Raw genomic sequence first — 19,043 nt, forward strand, 5'->3', positions numbered from 1 at the left:
AAAAAAAAAAAAAAAAACTGTGCTACATCAGCAAGCACATATGCCAAAATTGCACTTAGGATACAGATGCAGAGACAGGCAAATTCTGAAAGCCTTCCAAGTCTTAAAGTCTACTTTCACAGGAGGGATAAAATAAGAGGTGGTAAATGAAACTTTTCTGTCATTATTGAGAATCTGTGTGTTAGGTTCTGGACTCAGCATACTAACAAATCTTCTCAATGGTTAGGGAAGGTCAGAATTGGTGATAATTAGGCTGGGCTGGAGAACAGATTTGCAATTAATTGTCTTGTGAACCATCCCTAAAGCCTATAGAACATCACTGGAGCCATGTGCTGTCTTCCCCAGAGCTGACCAAGGCTAGATCTCCCCCATCTCACTACAGTGGCCAAAAGCATTAGGGCCTGAACAACTTTGCCCAAGATTCAGCTTCTTACAGAAGCAGGCTGGTGGCTGCGGGCCAGTCACATCCTTCATAAGAGACCCCACCATACACACACACACACACACACACACACACACACACACAGCCTTATATTGGAGTGCACTGAGTATACTAACAGATGACTTTCTCTCTGCCCCTCCCCTCAGTGTGACGGGGTTGGGGTGGACCTGAGCAACATCTTCCTTGAAGGCATTGCCATTCTCAACATTCCAAGCATGTATGGTGGCACCAATCTCTGGGGAGAAACCAAGAAGAATCGGGCAGTGATCCAGGAAAGCAGAAAGGTTGTCACTGACCCCAAGGAACTGAAATTCTGCATCCAAGGTAAGTCAGGCATAAGGAAATCTGTTGTAGGTCAGTGTCCCGATGAGAGGGTATTCTGGTGGGTGGTATTCATGCTCTGGGGATACACTGACTCATCCTCCCTGATGTTGCAAAGTTTATAACCTAACTGGGAAGAGAAAATTAACAATAAGGAGCCCTTAATGACAGTCAGTAGTCAAGCTGTGGGACTCCATGAGATCAGGAGTCAAATGCTGCTCCTGTCAAGGTTACAAGTGTCCTCCAATATTTATATCCAATAGTCATTCTCAACCTTGATCTCACTTCACCTGCCAGTGGCATTTGACCCAACCGATCACTCCCTCTTCCTGAAAATATGTGGCTTCTATGACTCCACATATGGTTTTCCTCCTAACTCACTGGTTACTCTTTCTCACTCTCTTTTGTTAATTCCTCATCTTCTCTCTAACCTCTTGATGCTGAAGGGTCACCAGCCCTCTTTTCTTTTCTGTCTATGCTCACTCCCTTGATGACCTCATCCAGTGGTGGGATTTTATTTAAATACCACATGAATGCCAATGACTCAGCACATCCAAAACGGAACTCCTGATGTCCCTCCCCCAAACCTTCTCCACCCACAGCCTTCTCCATCTCAGTTGATGATAACTGCAACCTGCCTATTGCTGGAGCTAAAATACTTGGCATCATCCTTGACTCCCTTTTTATTGCACATCTCACATCCAATTTATCAGAAAAATCTGTTAGCTTTTAGCTTTACTTTTAAAAGTAAAGAATACACCTACTTCTCACCACTGCATTCCTACCACCTTGGTGTGAGCCACCATCCTTTGTCCCTGAGATTACTGCAAATTCTCCTAACTGAATTTCCTGCATGTGCCCCTGCCCTGTAGACTATGTCCCACCACTGCATTAGAGTATCCCTGCAAAAATATGTCAGATTATGCCACCCTCCTGCTCCAAATCCTGCAGTGACTCGGAATAAAAGCCAAATATCTTCCTTCATATGGCCTGGAGGGCCCCAGATGGCCTGGCCTCCTGTTACCTCTGAGACTTTATCTTCTGCTACTCTCCCCCTCACTCCCTCTGGCTTCTCACGCACTGCAGGCTGCTTCCATGAACGGACTATTCTTTCTGACTGGAACAACCAGTTAGTGTGCCTTAGAAGCCATCAGTTGTGCCTTCCCCTTTTAACCCATCAGGATTCTGAAAGCACCCTTAAAACAACCTTTACCTCTACCTCTTCCTAGCCATTTCTACCAAAGAACCAACTGGTGAATTAACAGAGCTCCTGGCAGCTCTGACTCCTCTGTGGATTGGAGGAAAGGTCCTCACTGATCCTCAGTGATTCTCAATGGACTGGTGAGCTGGGGGAGGCATTGGCAAAGACATCACACCAGGAGGCAGGAGACTGGGTTCGAGTCCAAGTGCTGCCACTAACCCACTTTGACATCTCTGTTTTCTTCGTTGCAAAACCTGTATCATGTGTAAAATTTTGATAGCTGAATGGATGGGGGTTGAACCAGATCATTAGCTCTTAAACCAGGCCTGCTTGTTATAAATGAAGATTCCTGAGCCGTAGCCCAGATCTACTTAATTAATCTCTGGTTCCTGGTAATGAGCTCCCCAGATGATTCTGATAAACTGCCAGGTTTGAGAACCACTGACATAGACAAGTGTCCATGAATCCAGGTCTGTCCCAAGCTATTAGTGCTAAGATTGGAGTAATCCCACCAGTAGAAGGAGACAGAGCTTGGCTAACCATTGAAGGGAAGGGTTACTTGCTTGTTTTGAACCCATCTATTAGACAACCACATTGTTATACCCCAAGGCGAGATTATCTCCACACCTCCATCCTGTAAGAGAGGACTCAGGAATTTTTATCTGTTGCCCTCTTAAGTCCCCTTTATTTCACACAGTAAACTTTCCAATTTGTGTAAATTATTAAACTGAATAATGTGTTCCTCCTTCCTCCCTTGGCAAGGGAAGTTGTGGGTGCTAGCAGAGGGTGGGGGAAGCACTGGAGATTGTACAAAGTTCCTGGAAACTTTCCTGCCCTGGTGCTCCTACCCCAACCCCCACTTAGGCATCCAGCCCCATTAGAACAGGATCAAAAGAGACTACTCCTCTCCCCAACCCAGGGGCTTTGACAAGCTCTTGCTGAACATATGTTTAGGTTAAGACTCAAGGAACATCTTCCCCTTACATATCTGACCTTACATATCTGACCATGTATCTTCCCCTTCAAGCAAGAGTAATGTGTCTGCTGATCTCTCTTGACCATCATGTACAGGAACTGTCTTCCCCAAATCCCCCTTTCCCAGAATGTGCTTTCAGAGCTCAAAATGAAGCTACTTCCTGTTCTTTGGAGGAGGTCATGAGCTAATCAGAGTAGAGGCTGAGAAGGGGCCCTGGCTTCTTGGCTTTGCAAAGACACTAACATTGAGCTTTCTTTTTGAAAAAGTCATGATCTCATGTAAGTTGAGATGTTAATGGAGAAAAGCTAAAGAGACAACCTATTTAGTGGAAAAACATTGGCCTAGGAGTCAAGAGACTAGGGTTCCAGTTCAGATTACTTCTCATTAGTGTGTGACGTTGGGCAAGTCCTTTCACATTCTTGGATTTCAATTTTCATTATCTGTAAAGTAGATGAGGCTGACAATCATATAAGTTTCTATAGATTATATGTTCTTTATGGCTCCATAAAATTAAGACATGGACAGGTTTGGTCTAGGTGGACTCCTTGAACAGAATTGTGTGGCCAGTCTCTTCCTTCTTTCAGTGTGTTTTGTCCTACAGTTTATAGGCCAGCAGCTGAGAAGGCAAGGATCTCTCTCTGCAAGTTGTTCATTTTGGGGAATTCTTTACTCCTTAGTAATTTCACTGGGATTGGAGATGAGGGAGGAGTCAGGAGAGAGTAGTAGGAGGGAAGGAATTTATCATAGAAAGTGTAAGAGGAAATGACAATAGAAGGGATTAATGTCAAATCTTTCTGATCATAAATCTTTCTCCTTGGAAAAGCAATCCAAGAAAAAAGGTCCTTCAAGATTAGAATGGAATGAATTCTATAAAAAATTGGCTGATTAGAAAGCAGTAAGGGGACCTAGGAAACATATCAAGCAGTGAAATAACCTGTGTTTACATTTACCCTTTATAGTTTTATAAACCTTAGAAAGTGACCTCACCTCCCTGAGTCTCAACTTCTTCATCTATAAAATGGGCATAATACCACCTAGCTTTTTATGAAGATGATGAATATGTAAGTGCCTGGAACAAAGTTTAAGCTTGAATTAAAATGTGTGTGTGTGTGTGTGTGTGTGTGTGTGTGTGTGTGTGTGTGTGTGTGTTTCCCTCACCTTTAAGTCTATTACATGCTGGAGCATGCCAGTGGAATTCCTGATTTTGAAGTTTTTATCGTTAGCATTGCCATCTACCTGCACTATCATCAAGAAAGAGCAGAGCTCATGCCAAACTCCAGATCAGCCTTTGTTCTAGCACATTAAATTCATGCTATCAATTGTACTGTACCTACTGTCTCCTTTCCTGGACCTTTTATATTCTAAGGATGGAAGATGGACATTATTCATCTTTGTATTCCCAGTGCCTGACCCAGTGCAGTTAGTCTAAAATGGTTGTTAGATAAATGAGAAGTACATAGATATTGGTTCTTTTTAGTTTTTGTAACACCATAAGAATAGTGACAGTCTCTCTTATATTTGTATTTCAATTTGGCTTTTAAATAGTTTTGCATATATTAACTTAATGTAATGTAATTCTAACCAGAAAACCATGAGCAAGGACATAACCACTCCCATCCATATTCCTATTTCATATTGGGGCAAAACAGAGGCCCAGTGCAGGGGTAGAACTTGTATAATTCATGTTCAGGGGTGGCATCAAAACCAAGTCCATGATTTCTAGCCTAGCCCCAAGTGGCTAGTATTGAACTAGAAAATGTTTTTGAGGTCCTACTGTGTGTATTCTACAAGTCAGGTACTCAGAAAATGGGAATTTATAACCCAGTCCAAGAAAGGCTCCACATCTACTTGTTGAAATTCTGCTCCTCCTGCAAGGCCTACCTCAAGGGCCCACTCCTTCCTGGAGCCTCTGGAGGTGAGTCCAGTCTCTGAATTCCTAGAGCATTTACTTTTGCCTTCTGTCTTGACAGTACACTGATAATAGGTTGCCCTGCTCCATAGGCATGTGCATCTTCGTCATATCTTCTGCCGCTACCTGGAAAACAGGGAGGATGTGTTCATCTTTGCATTCCCTTCAAAGACTAACATCCTACTTGGCTCACATTGTCCCACAGAAATATTTGTTGGAGGGAAGGGGAGAGGGAGAAGGGGTCCTGCCTTGGTCTGCCAGCAGAGTGGGCAGTAGATTCTGGAGCGGGACAGGAACAGGCACTTAGTGAAAAATCTTGCGGGGGGGGCGGGGGGGATAGTCTCATAAAGAGTTAGTTATATGTGAGTATTAGTGAGGCTGTGAATTTCATTTTATGAAACCATTTAGAAACTCATTTGATAAGTAAGAGATGTGCTGGCTATCTTCAGATAAGTAATTCAAATATAACTTAGAAGACTTGTACTTGAGAGTCAGTGTAGAGTAAGGGACTGAACGTTGAACTAGAAGTTAGAAGACCCCAGGCCTTCACACTACCAACCATGCGATGCTGGTTGAATCATTGAACCTCTCCACTGAACCCTTGTTATAAAATGGAAACAATTAGAGCCTCCCCTCCCTCAGCATTGTTTGAGGGTTAAATGAGATCATCCATGTAGGGTACTTAGCAGAGTGTCTGGAACAATGTGAGCACTTGATCAGTAGTAATCAGAATTATCATTAAGTGATCGGTGGAAGGTGGTAACTATTTAGTGTATGATTTTTAAAAATGGACCAAATTTAGAATTTTACTGTCTTGAAGCCTATTTCAGGAATTTGGTCTAGATTCTCTTTAAATTACCTCAGGCTCTAACAACCTGTAATTCTAATGTTATTTGTTGTCACTGTGATGAAGTGTGTTTGGCTATTGCTGCCAATGTGGGGGTTACACAGAGCCAGCTGTCCAGTGAAGCACGGTGAGGAAAAGGGTGCCTAAGTCTTGAATCAGGTGAAGCACCAAGAGCATAGCACAAAACTGGATCAGTCCCTGGGAGGTTGGAGAGCAAAGCTCTGGACAGCTCTGCCATTGTTTATCTCTAGCCCCACCCTAGATATGAAGGTGCAGAGACTTCCAGAACATTTTCTCAAAACTCTTCACTGAGGCTCATATCTGCCCCCATCCAGCCTTCAGGTTCGAGCCAGCAGCAATCTTGAGGCTGTGTCACCCATACTCGGCCCATCTGACTATTTGATATTAAAGCCACATTACTCTCCATGGGTTTTTTGGAGGATTGTTTTTAGCCAATCCCATTCAATTCTAAATGGAGAGGGGGAAATTTCCCTAGACCTTCACCAGGTAGTAATTTTTGCATTCCTAGTAAACAAAAACAGGGAGACAAACACTGTTAGTAGAATATATACGTTGAGTCAATTTCCCAATAGTGGGGACACGCTTTATGTCATATTCAATACACACTTATAAAGCACCTGCCAAGTGCCAGGTATCAGGGAACAATAATGAGCAAAAACAGACATAGTCCCCATAGCCAGTAGAGAGTGCAGAAGCCAGGTGTCAATAAAATAATCCCACAGATAGGCACATAATTAAGATCTGTGATAATGCTAAGAAGCAGAGTCTCATGGCTACCCAGGACTTCAACAAGGCCAGCCAGTCAGTATGTGGCTCACAGGTGGGCCTCGCTAGCCCGGTACTCAAACCAATGGAGCAGGCACTCAGAGAGCCTCCCTCCTGGCAACTACATACAGTCATCCAATCTGCTGCCCAGATGCTGAGGTCTTGTCTGGGAAGGTGAAAACCTTCCTGCTTCAAAGTCTGTTGACTTCACTACTTTTGCAGGGCACACATGGTTCAGTTTGCCTGTGTACTGTGCCCACATGGATTTTCATCTTTGTATGGACCATTCCCTGAATCCCAAAGCAAGGGAATGGGATGCCATCCAGCCATCTGAAAGTCACACTCCCAGGTGGGGAGCTAGAGCTCAGAGGAGACAACAAAATAATTGCAAGCACATGAGTTCATTGTTTCTCGGGCTTTCTTTTCACTTGTGTGAAACCATAACAGAAAGTGGCCTGTTGGGTTCAGGAGCTGTCCAGGGTTGTAGGTTCCCAATTTCCACATTCAATACAGATTTGACCAGAAAGACTATCATAGTGAGCAGAGTCGGCCACTCACTGCTCATTGAGGTTGAGAGAAAATAGAATTGTTCCTAGAAAGTGTGCATTTCATAGACGTCTCTCTGCCCAAGGTCTCTCGGGGGGCTGAGATACAATAAGATGAATGAAACTTAAAGAGCTTGCGGGGGGGGGGGGGAGGGGATATTTTGAGGGGGACTCCCCTCAGCTCTGGGAAGTAACCATGGCAACAGATACATCATTGCTCTTAAATGCATGCAGGCCTACTGAGAGACTTTGCTTTATTTTTTTATAGGAAATCACAACTTTTTCATTCAGTCCTTCAAGTACCCATGTTGGAATCAACATGCCTCAAAGTAGGCATTATCTTTCCCCTCTTTACACACCCTACCCACCTCCTACAACCCACTGCCCCTCTCTACATTCCCTGCCTTGTTAATGACATCACCTGCTGCCCAAGCTAGAGACCCAGAGTCATGCATTTGCCCTGGAAGCTGGCTCAGAAGGTCCACCTTCCCTCTGCCTCCTGTTCTTAGTCTCCCAAGCCCCTATCTTTTCCCAGCTGACTCAACATCAGGCCATCGCTCTTGTGACATCTGGCAGGGGCTGCCTGGTGGACTCTGCAGTTTAGACCAGGCATGCTCTTGGAGCTTCCAAATGAAGGCCATACAACCTGTTCTCAGATGCCTGTTTCTACAGAAATTAAGATGTTTTCTACATAGTACTGAAATCCTGGTATCAGATGTCTCCTAGAAATGTAGAGATCATTTTATCCTCTAGATAAAGGAAGTGAGAACCAGCAAGGTGAAGTGGCTTGCCTTTGGCCAAAACCAGACTGAAATGCAAGTCTTTTAGATCACACAGGTCAGCCCTAGGTCCACTAGAGCAGGGGTTGGCAAACTTTTTCTGTAAAGGACCACATAGTAACTATTAAAATAAGCTCTGCAGGCTATATAGTCTCTAATGCAACTACTCAACTCTGTCCATTTGCGCAAAAGCAGCTGTGTACAATACATAAACAAGGGGGCATGGCTGTGTCCCAACCCGTATATTGACACAAACAAGCAGCAGGCTGAATTTGTCTCTCGGGCTGTGGTTTGCCAATCCCTGCACTAGAACCTCTTATGGTCCACACCCAGCAGCTCTGGGATTGCCTGAAAATATAAAAAAATGCAGACTCTTAAGTCCCAGGCCAGACCTCCTGCAGCAGAATCTGTGTTTCAACAAGATCCCCTGTGATATTAAAGTTTGAGAAGCACTGCCCTGGTAAGGTGGCTAATTCCCTAATAATGCCAGAAAGACACTTCATGTATTAGAAAAAGGAGCCCGGGGGAGGTTAATTGACCTATCCAAGGTCACATGAATAAATGGGTCTGACTAGAGGCTAAGTCCTAGGGTTTCAAACACAGAGTTCTTTTCTACACCAGACTACCCAGCCCAGCCTCCCATTTATGGCTGGCCCTAACCCAACTGGAATTCACTGGAAATTCAAAAAAAGCAATCATTCATTCTTCTTCAGCTGACTTCTAAGTCAAGAGGACTCACACTCACACTAACCCCCAACCCAAAGACCTGGAGGGGCTGTCAAGGTTGAAGTGTGCCTCCAGGCTGCTCAGCATCTGCAGAAGGGAAACTTGCTCACACAGGTCCAAGCTGGAGTTAAACTCCAACTTAATTCCTGCCTTAGGAGGTTTGCTTCTCAAAATAGAACCACGGAGCCAAGGAACCTTTCATTTTTCATATGCAGAAGAAACTTCTAGCCTAGCTCTTTGGCAGGCCTGGACACTTTACATTTTTCCCTCCTGTGCTTGCCTCATCTTGGCCCGCGCACCAGCCCCTGTTCCCTGATCGCAGTTCTTCTGCTATTTTATATGGGGCACCTCCTAAGACCCACTCCACAGCAAAACTCCATGCTGGCCACACAAACAATACACAATAGAGCCTAGATTCAAGCCTGCCTTCAAGAACCTCCAGCAGTGCTCCCGATAGAGAATGCAAGCAAGAGTACCACATGGTCTAGCTAGCCCTTCAGTAGTTCACAGTATACATGGAGGAAATACATGTGGAACAATCATGTTAGCACTGGTATTAGAGGCAAGCACCATGGAGCAGCAGAAATAGAGTATCATAAGAGTGTGGGAGCCCTAACCGGTTTGGCTCAGTGGATAGAGTGTCAGCCTGCGGACTGAAGGGTCCCAGGTTCAATTCAGGTCAAGGGCATGTACCTTGGTTGCGGGCACATCCCCAGTAGGGGGTGTGCAGGAGGCAGCTGATCAATGTTTCTCTCTCATTGATGTTTCTAACTCTCTATCCCTCTCCCTTCCTCTCTGTAAAAAAATCAATAAAATATATTTTTTTTAAAAAAGAGTGTGGGAGGTAAGAAAAAAAAGGGGCTCTCCTTAGGAACTCTATCCCCAGCTGCCCAGCACTGTGCCATGCACCTAGAAGTGATCAATGAATATTTGATGAATGAATGAATGAATGAATGAATGAACGAACAAAATATACTGGTAATGTGCTTTGTGTGCAAATACTTGAAGCTGGAAAGGATATGAAAAAACAACGAATGAGAGAAGGGGAGGATGGGCCAGGGAACTAGCACACAGAAGTAGCAAAAACAAGGCCATGGAATTTGTTGTCCATGATTCTTTGAACAGGAAGAGATGAAAGGTTTTAAGCCAGGAGCAATAAGAGGTGATAGAGTGTGCAGTTTGGATTAAAGAAAGAGTAAAGGAACTTGTAGCAAGGAACCAGCTAGGAGGCTGATGCAAAAGATAGACTTACAACTCTAAGGCCTTGAACTGGGAGTCAATGGCCCAAAAAGGAAGAATGGACAAAGTCAACAGGAAGTGGGAGACATAAAAAGGGGACACTGCCAAGTGGGAGATTCCTCCCTCCCCACAAAACAGCCAACAGGATCCCAGCATCTACGTGCAAGCTCAGCCTTCTCTTGTCTGCCTCTACAACCAACCCCCTCCCCAATACCAGCAGCTCCTGTTCAGAGAATGGATGGCCTTAAACGGGGGGCCTGCATCTTTTCCACCTCCCGCATGCTGCTGGCACCCATCTCTTCCCATTTTCAGGCCAATTCATTCACCATTTGTTAAGCACCTACTTGAAGTTAGCACTAGATGCTAGAAATATTTCACATTCATCATCTTACTTTAATCCCCGACAGAGAGACTTTATAATTAGAAAAATGAGGCCCAGGGAGGTTAATTGACTTGTCCAGGGCCACACTAATTGGTGGATCTGGGACTAGAGCCAAGTGCTAGAATTCCAGACATGGCATTCTTCCCATACACATCACAGTACTCTCCCCCCGCCTCCCCATTTCTAGCTGATCCTGACCCCACACCCAGAAAAAACCCCTCCTGATTGCAACTCGCCTCTGGCTTTGCCTTTCTGAGGCAGGTGGGTGGTGTGCACATCTCTCCAAGCTGGAATGCGCATGGTCAGTGTAGATCTCTGCTGTGGGCCTTACGTGTCTCATGCCTGAGAATCCGGTTTGAGCTGAACTACAAAACCTCACCACGGATTGATTTTGTTACATACACTATGCCTGAAATTGAAGCTTCTTGAGCTAAGTGAGCAAAGGAACACCTGATAATACCCCACATTCCACTTAATAGGATTGTGTTACCAAGAATCCTGAGAGGAGTTGTGACGAGGTTCACCCCACACCAAGCTCACTTCCCCGGCTTCAGACACCCTATCACTTGAAGAGAGTTTGTCTCTGCCTTGAGTCCTTCATTCTGAGCTTATTTTTGGAGTCAGTGAGATTAGAACTCCAGCTTTCCCACTTGCCAGCGTTATGATATTAGGTAAGTTCCTCCACTTCCCTGAGCTTCAAGGAGGTTGTTGCTGCTGTTTTTGTTTTTTTAATATTGGGATAATAGTTTCTACCTGTGACAGAACTGCCAAAGGATTAAAAGCTTCAACCTTTGTAAAGCTTGAGGCCTGGCCTAGAGTCTGTGCCCAGTAATAGTCATTCTCTTCACACCTCATTGGAACCACCAGGTCAAGATTCCCTGTAGCTCTACTGTCTCCCAGGCCGTACAAGACATTCTCACCCTTGGTTTTCATTAGAGGCATGACAATATCAGACCTTGATTTCAGAGCCATTTCCAAGGGATCCTGTCTTCCTGAGAAATTCCCCACCACACACTCCCTGCACACTGCTTCTCCCCTGACCTTAGCATAAAGAGGTTTGGGAGTCCGCTCCCCAATGTACAGAGCCTTCACCAGAACCCTGCCTCACCCAGGAAGAGAGAACCATGCAGAATGGAGGATCCCTGCCCCTCTGCTCAAGCTGGCTTTCAGGAACCAACACAATAGTCATTGTGAGCCAGCACTCTCTCAGTGTAGGGTTGTACTGAACGTTCTGTCTTCTGAGTATTGTTAGGAACGGCGAGGACTGCTGCCAACTTGCTCTTGACCCAGACACTCAGGAAATCCAGCCTCCACTGCCCTTGTTGGAGGAGCTCAGACAGACCTCAAGGATAAAATGCTCCCCATCCCAATATGGGAAAATGGAGGCCCTGAAGGGGGATGCAACTTGCTTAAGGTCACAAAACTAGATAGCCAGAGCAGAGACCGAAATCCCTGCCCCTACCTGCTGGGCTGACATATTCCCTCTCCCTTGACCTTGCATCCTCTCACCTCTTCAGAAAGCAGGGGCTCTTGCTGGTTCTCCTTTCTGCCCACTTCCATCTGGATTATCCAGAGTCCAAGACCATGTCTATGCCCTGATGTGGCTTCACAGACCCCTGGGAGCAGAAGAAACCTAAAAGCCAGGGTAATGAGGGGAGGGCACAAAAGCAACTTCCCTCAGAAGGGGTGCCCACTTGGACCAGGGCTGTCAAATCCATGCCTGAGAGATCTTCAAATCCATGCCTGCTCCTTCCTTGCTCAGCCCAGGAACAAGAAAAGGTCTGATCCTTGTGGGATTGTGTTGCACCCACAAGAGAAGAAAAGGAGCTCATTTCCAAATAAAAAGCTGAGTATCCTCCCTGCTTTTGAGTAAAGTAAGTAGAACTAGGGATATTTTACTCACCAGGAGTGGCAGTTACCCTAAAATCTCAAGGTTACAGTATCTCTGCCCTTCATGGAATCCCTGCCCCTCTTTTCCATGGCACTCTATTCTTCCCCCTCCCTCTCTTCCCCTAGACATCATCCTTTCATCTCCTACAACTCCACTTCCTCCTCCTGCACTAACTTCACTGAGTTACATTAATAACCAACTGCAGAAGGCCATGCACTTACTGTGTAGCAAAATCAGAATTTCCTGAGGAAGTCCCTTCCTAAGAAAATTTACATCACAATCACAGCAACTGTTTCTTGAGGGCCTGTGTGTACTCTCTGTGCAGGGCAGTTGATGGCATCACTTTTGAGCCTCACAACAACCCTGCCAGTGAGCTTTTGTATCTATATTTTCCAGATAAGAGACAGACTCAGAGAAGTTAAGTAACTTCTTCCAAGGAAATAAGACTAGTGAGTGCCAAGTAATAGGATTCAGACCCAAGTCTGTCCCAAGCCCACAGTCTAAACGCATAGCCTGTCTCAGGAGCAGTTCTTTATGTTGTGTTTACAGAATGCCAGGGAATGAGCCCTCTTGCTGTGTAGTTGGCTGGCCAGGGGCTGTCTGCCTCTATCCTGTGTCTGAGTTAAGCTTTCTAGGGAAAGCACTGGTCAGAGACTATTCTTCAGGTTAGTTATGGGTGGGATACCTGAGGGCCTGGTGCTCTGAGAGGTCAGGTGGGAACATGGGGGCTGGGGATCCTCTTTGGCCAATTACAGCCTTCCTTTCTTGCTCACCTTTTGTGCCCAAGGAAACTGCAATGACCCCTCCCCTTCAGAAGGTCAGGAAACGGTCTTTTGGAGTTCTTTCCATCTCCCTACCCTCAGGCTATTTTCAGGCTACCATGCTCCTAAGCCAACTTTGAAGCTCTAAAGCTGGGAGCAGCCTTTCATTTATACAATCCAGACCCAGTGGGAATCTTAGACAGGGCTGATCAGTGCATGGCTTTGTTGGGCTTTGGGTGCTGAGCCGCCGGCCAAGGGCACGTGGCCCATCTCCATGGGAATTAGGAGTCGGGAGATGAGGCTGAGGTGACGCCTGCCACAGTCTCGGCAGGCCAAGTCTGAGAGAGGCCTGCCAGCTACACTCACCTGTCTAGACTGTGGGGACTGAACCTGGCCCCACCACAAGGCACAGCTGGGCTTGCATTCTTCCTTTCTGAGGAGAGTAAGACGGTCCCACACAACCCCAGTGCATGTCAGCTTCTACTAAGTAGCACAGTAATAAGGCCATTACTGTTGCTATTTACAAAACAGCCTCACATTCTGTAACTGTTTTTGCCCTCAAAATAATCCACAAAGTAAGTTTTATTATTGTCCCGATCATGAGGGAAATTTTGTTCCCAAAAAAATTTACAAAGGGGTGGGCAAAAGTAGGTTTGCAGTTGTGAGTATACAGAACAGAGTTTATTCTTGCATTATTATTTATTCTTGTATCATATATTTTTTCCATACAAACATCTCTCTAATCATCAGAAAGATGCAAATTAAAACCACAAGAAGATATCACCTCACACCTGTTACAATGGCTATCATCAATAAATCAATCAGTGCTGGCAAGGATGTGGAGAAAAAGGAACCTTCGTACACTGTTGGTGGGAGTGCAGTCTGGTGTAGCTACTGTGGGAAACAGTATGGAGTTTCCTCAAAAATTAAAAATGGGGCTGCCTTATGACCCAGTGATTCCACTTCTCAGGATATATCTGAAGAAACCCAATTAGAAACACTGATTAGAAAGAATATATGCACCCCTATGTTCATAACAGCATTATTTACAATAGCCACAATTTGGAAGCACCTAAGTGCTCATCAGTAGATAAGTGGATACAAAAGCTGTGGTAACACACTGGAATACTACTTGGCTGTTACAAAAAAAAAAATAAAGAAGAAGGAAATCTTACCTTTTGCAACAACATGGATGGACCTGAAGAGTACTAAGCTAAGTGAAATAAGCCAGTCAGAGAAAGGCAAATACAATATGGTTTCATGTATATGTGGAATCTAATAAACAAAATAAGCAAACGAACAAAATAGAAACAGATTCAGATACAGAGAACAGACTGACAGCTGTCAGAGGGGAAGGGAGTGGAGGGCAGAGTGAAACAGGTGAAGGGATTAAACAAAACAAAAAATAAGAAGAAGAAATTTGGGCACATGGACACACCAGGAATTTGCAAATTTGCATTCACAGAGGAAAGACCATAAGAAGAGGCAGCAAGGGGGTGGCCATCTGCAAACCAAGGAGAGAGGCCTCAGAGAAATCCTGCCTGCACTTTGTTCTTGGCCTCCCAGCCAGCAGAACTGGGAGAATATAAATTTGTGTTTTTTAAGCCACCCAGCCTGTGGGATTTTGTTATGGCAGGCCTACAGACAGACTCAGAGAAAGCAACCTACCCTATATGGACACAGCAATTAAGCTGTTAGCCCCAAACTGAAGAACATGTGCAGAGTTTCTCAGCATTTTCCTTTACCCATATGATTCCATATTTGTCTATCAGAGGCCATTTAACAAGTGGTGATAATTTTTCTTTTGCATTTCTAATTAATCAGGCACATACCCCTACCAGTAAGAGCTCCAGATCAGCATTAGCTAATTAGTGTTATCCACTGAGTTGATATGACTCCAGCCTAAAGAAATGACACCTAGCATCTCAGTTCACCTGTGCTGCTGTAACCCAGGTAAAGGGACTGTGCCCACAGATTTTATTATATGACACAACTACCCGAGGGTAGATGGCAGGCTTCCTCAACACCGTGGTGGGATGGTTCAGAAACTCTCTGGTGCCATCACATAGGCAAGATTTCAATACCTCCATTGAGAGTTGCTAGATTTCCTAGTGGGCCATTGCAGGCCTCAGACCTAAATCCCAGAGTGCATAGCGGGGCGGGGGAAATGCGGTGGAAGTGGGATTGAGGATAGGAAGGCATCCTATTAGGCTAAGGATCTCCCACATTTCCCGAGGTCACCACAAGTGAGGAGCCCAGATCATGACACCTATATATCTTGTGTTTCCTTTGTATCTTAAATGACTGAATTTTCATTAACGTGATCCAGCATCCAAGATAAGAATGATCATAAACATCATGCATTAAAGGAGGCAAAAACCAGACTGGGTAATCATCATATTATATGCAGATTAAATGAGCTAATTCATGGAAAGCCTATTACCCAGTTCAATCAAGGCAAGTAGTCATTATTATTATCATCATCATTATTGATTATTAACCATTACCTTTTTCCTCTTTCAAACCAAATCTGTCAAGGTCTTTGGCACTAAACTTATTCAGTTTATTCAACAAAAATATATTGGGAGTCTTTTATATGCCAAGGGTCGAGCTAGTTGCTATGGATGCAAAGAAATAAAATAAGAGAACAGCCCTGCCTGCAGCTCTCAGTGGATTTGGGAGAGTTAGATGACCAGAAAAATTGTCATGGTGAGACCTACCATCTAAGCACAGGAAAAGGAAGAAGCATATTGCCTGGGGTATCCCAGGAGAGAAAAGGGGAATTCTCCAGTCAGAGGGATAGCTGTGCATGGCACAGGGCCAGATAGCAAATGATCTTGCACTCTTAGCTAAGAAACTAAGACATTGTTCCTTGGACTTCCAAAGCCACCCAAGGGTCTTAAGGGGAGAGTAGACAGGTCAGATGTGCCCCTTAAATATGAGAGCTCTGCCAGCTTTACCTGTCGGTTTTGAGATCCAACCCCTCCTCCTGACAGTGGGAAGAACTAAAAAAATAAAAGCAAAATCGGGCTGCTGAGATCAAAGAAGTAGGCAAATGAACAGAATCTGGAAGGAGATTAAAGGAGGGAAAACCAGACTAAGCAGGATGCCCAGTTAATCGAAAGCTCACCTGGATTTGCAGCCTCTCCATGGATGTAAGAAAGTATGAGAAACATGGAAGATTTTTTTTGTATGTTTTAGCCCAAATATTTTTGTCTGGGGACTCTTGTATGCAGCTCTAAGAAGGTAGATAGACAATTAGAGATTGTTGACAGTTGGCAGGATGAATGTGGCAGAAAAGGAAAGTGAAACTAATATATTTTTAATGTCCACTCTTTCACATACAACTTTGACATTTAATCTCATACCCAAATTTGAGATTAATATCATTATTCCTAATTCCAAATTTTCAAGTGAAGAAGCTCTAGATGAAAACAATCAGGAAGTAACTTGTTGATATTCCTTTTCACTCCAACTCCTGCATGTGTTGGGGCAGTTTTATTGCCTAGAGCTCAAGTTATCAAACGTGAGTGCGCCCGAGAATCTTCTAGAGGGCTTGTTAGAACACAGAGTATTGGGCACAACCCAGAGTTTCTGGCTCAATGGGTCTGGGGTGGGGCCTGAGGATTTACGTTTCTAACAAGTTCCCAGGTGACGCTGCTGCGGCTGCTCTGAGACCACACTGTGGAAACCACTGGCCTATGGGGGGATGACCCATCCAAAAACCTAGCCTAGTGGTTCCGAAACAGTGCTCCATTCTGTAATCTTAAAAAATAAAGAGTGATATCTAGCTCATTCTGATTTAACTGGTGCAAGCTAGGCATCATTATTTGTAAAAACTCTCCAGGTACAGCAAGTCCTCACTTAACATATTCGATAGGTTCTGCCACTTTAAGCAAAATGACGTACTATGAAACCAGTTTTACCATAGGCAAACTGATATAAACAAGAGTTAAGTTCCTATGGCATTTCATCAGCATTACAATGAAATGAGGTTGGCCAAAACAACATTATTTGAGGACCTGTAACTCTAACAGGCAGCAAAGTTTAGGAACTACCAAACTTGCCTTACTTCTCCTTGACTCCAATCCTCATCACCACCTTCTACTTCGGCTACCCACTACTGGGGCCACAGGTGGAACTTGTCATGCACCGGAGCTACTCTGCTCACAACACCTCTTTCCAACCCTCTTTCTCCCACCGGCTCAGAATACCTGGTCCTTGAACTCATCAAGTCTCTTACTGGCCTTCTCCCTTTCCATCCAGCCCTTCACCTCTTTCCCTATTCAAACCAGGCCCAGTAATTCCTGCAACAATACATTCAACCCCTTGTTCTTTCTTTGACCATATCTACCTGGGGAAGTTTAAGGAGAAGTACCTAAATCAAACTGCAGGCATGGAAGTCCAAGGACGTTTCTTGAAGTTAATGGCACTTGAACTGAGTTTTGATGGACAGTAAAAAGTGGAAGAGGGCATTTCAAGCAGGGGAACAGCATATGTAGTGGCACAAGGAGGGAGACGGAAGGGTTTACCTGGGGAATTCCATGCTGTTGTGTATGTCTGGAGCTGGTACCTAACCCTACAATGTCAGGAAATAAACTGCACAGGCAGCCTCTTGCCAGTTGGGAATGGGCCTTGGGCATCGAGCCAGGAAATTTACATCATCTATACAAGTATGAAGAGTGGTTGATAGGTTTTCTCTTAAGGACTTTTAAATTATAACATTGATCATACTTATAGAAAATATGAAACACCTAGAAATGCATAAAGCAGAAAATAACAATCCCCTTTAATCTAATTACCCAGAACTCACCACTGTTACAACTTCAGGGTAATTTGTCCTTTTCTTCTATGCATATTCTTACATAGGTGAGAGCAGGCTCTATAAGTAAGTTCATATCCCTCCTTCGCACTTAACATTATAACATACATGTTTAATGTTTTTGAAATTTTGTAAATATTTTAATGGCAGCATAAAATTCTATCATATGGATACCATATAATTGATTTAACTATTTTCATACAAATAGGAATAGGGGAGAGAAGATTTCACTACGGGCATACCTCGGAGATATGGTGGGTTAAGTTCCAGACAGCCAAAGTAAAGCAAGTATTGCAATAAAGCAAGTGCAATCTTTTTGTTGGTGGAGGGTCTTGCCTTCGATTTGTAAAATAAGGCAATAAAGCAAAGCACAATAAAACAAGGTATGTCTGTGTTACAATTGATGCTACAGTGTTCACATTTGTATGAACTTAGATTCTGTCAATGATTTCTTGTGATCAGTATCAAGAACAAAATGAATGAATCAGCTGTATGAAAGTTTCTTCCCAACAAGTTTTCTGCCAGCTTCCACTCATCACAGGTGTGAAAAATTGCACATTTCATCTTCTCTTCACAGTACTTGTGGTTATGACTGAAGGATTTGGGGTGTGGGCACAACACAAGCAGATTTGCATTTATAAAGTTGCATACTGGAGACTGAATCAAGTGGGACAAATCAGAAATGTTATGGTCCTTACTGTCCCTCCTTTGCTTCCACATTTTCCCCTTTCCATTTCCCTGTTCACCATTTTTCTTTCTCAGAGAGTGCATATTAATTGTTCATTGCACTCAAGCACTACGTAAGGCTTTGTAACCAAGAACAGAGCTGAGAGGCTTCGCTCTATGGTCACTACAAGCTTGTGCCCAGCCCACAGACCCTTTTTTTATAGTTTTGTCAAAAAAAATCTCTTGCCTGGTCAGTGTGGCTCAGTGGTTGAGCGTTGACCTGTGAACCAGGAGGCAGAGAGGTTCATTTCCATGCATGGGTTGCGAGTTTGGTCCCTAGGGGGTGTGCAGGAGGCAGCTGATCAGTGATTCTCATCATTGACGTTTCTATCTCTCTCTCCCTCTCCTTTCCTCTCTGAAATCAATAAAAATATATATTTTTAAAACCTCTGGACAGTACTTCTCCTTCGGTATAAATATCTATATATATGAAAGCCTAAGCGACCGTTACAACCAAATAACTGGAACAACCAGTCGACCAGTCGCTATGACACACACAGGAGCTGCCCCCTGTGAGCTCTCACAGGGGGAGCACCACTCAGCCAGAAGGCAGGCTCATGGCTAGCAAGTGCAGCTGCAGCGGGGGGAGCCTCTCCCAACTCCACAGCAGCACTGAGATGAGCTCGAGCGGCACCCGGCCTGGCTTGGGCTCCTCCCTGGCTGCCTTGCAGCTTGGCGCACTGCTACATC

At 44.4% G+C, this 19,043-nt stretch overlaps 1 protein-coding gene across 4 annotated transcripts in view; it reads left to right on the plus strand.

Annotated features, from left to right (window-relative positions):
- Window positions 1–19,043, plus strand: part of DGKG (diacylglycerol kinase gamma) — a 206,065-nt gene that overhangs the window by 158,591 nt on the left and 28,431 nt on the right. For all 4 annotated transcript variants that reach the window (XM_036349800.1, XM_036349802.1, XM_036349803.1 and 1 more), the window contains one exon: window positions 589–766. In XM_036349800.1, the coding sequence (XP_036205693.1) occupies window positions 589–766 (178 nt within the window). The remainder of the gene's footprint in view (window positions 1–588; window positions 767–19,043) is intronic.

Source organism: Myotis myotis, unplaced genomic scaffold, assembly GCF_014108235.1.
Source record: "Myotis myotis isolate mMyoMyo1 unplaced genomic scaffold, mMyoMyo1.p scaffold_m19_p_2, whole genome shotgun sequence".
NCBI lineage: Eukaryota > Metazoa > Chordata > Mammalia > Chiroptera > Vespertilionidae > Myotis > Myotis myotis.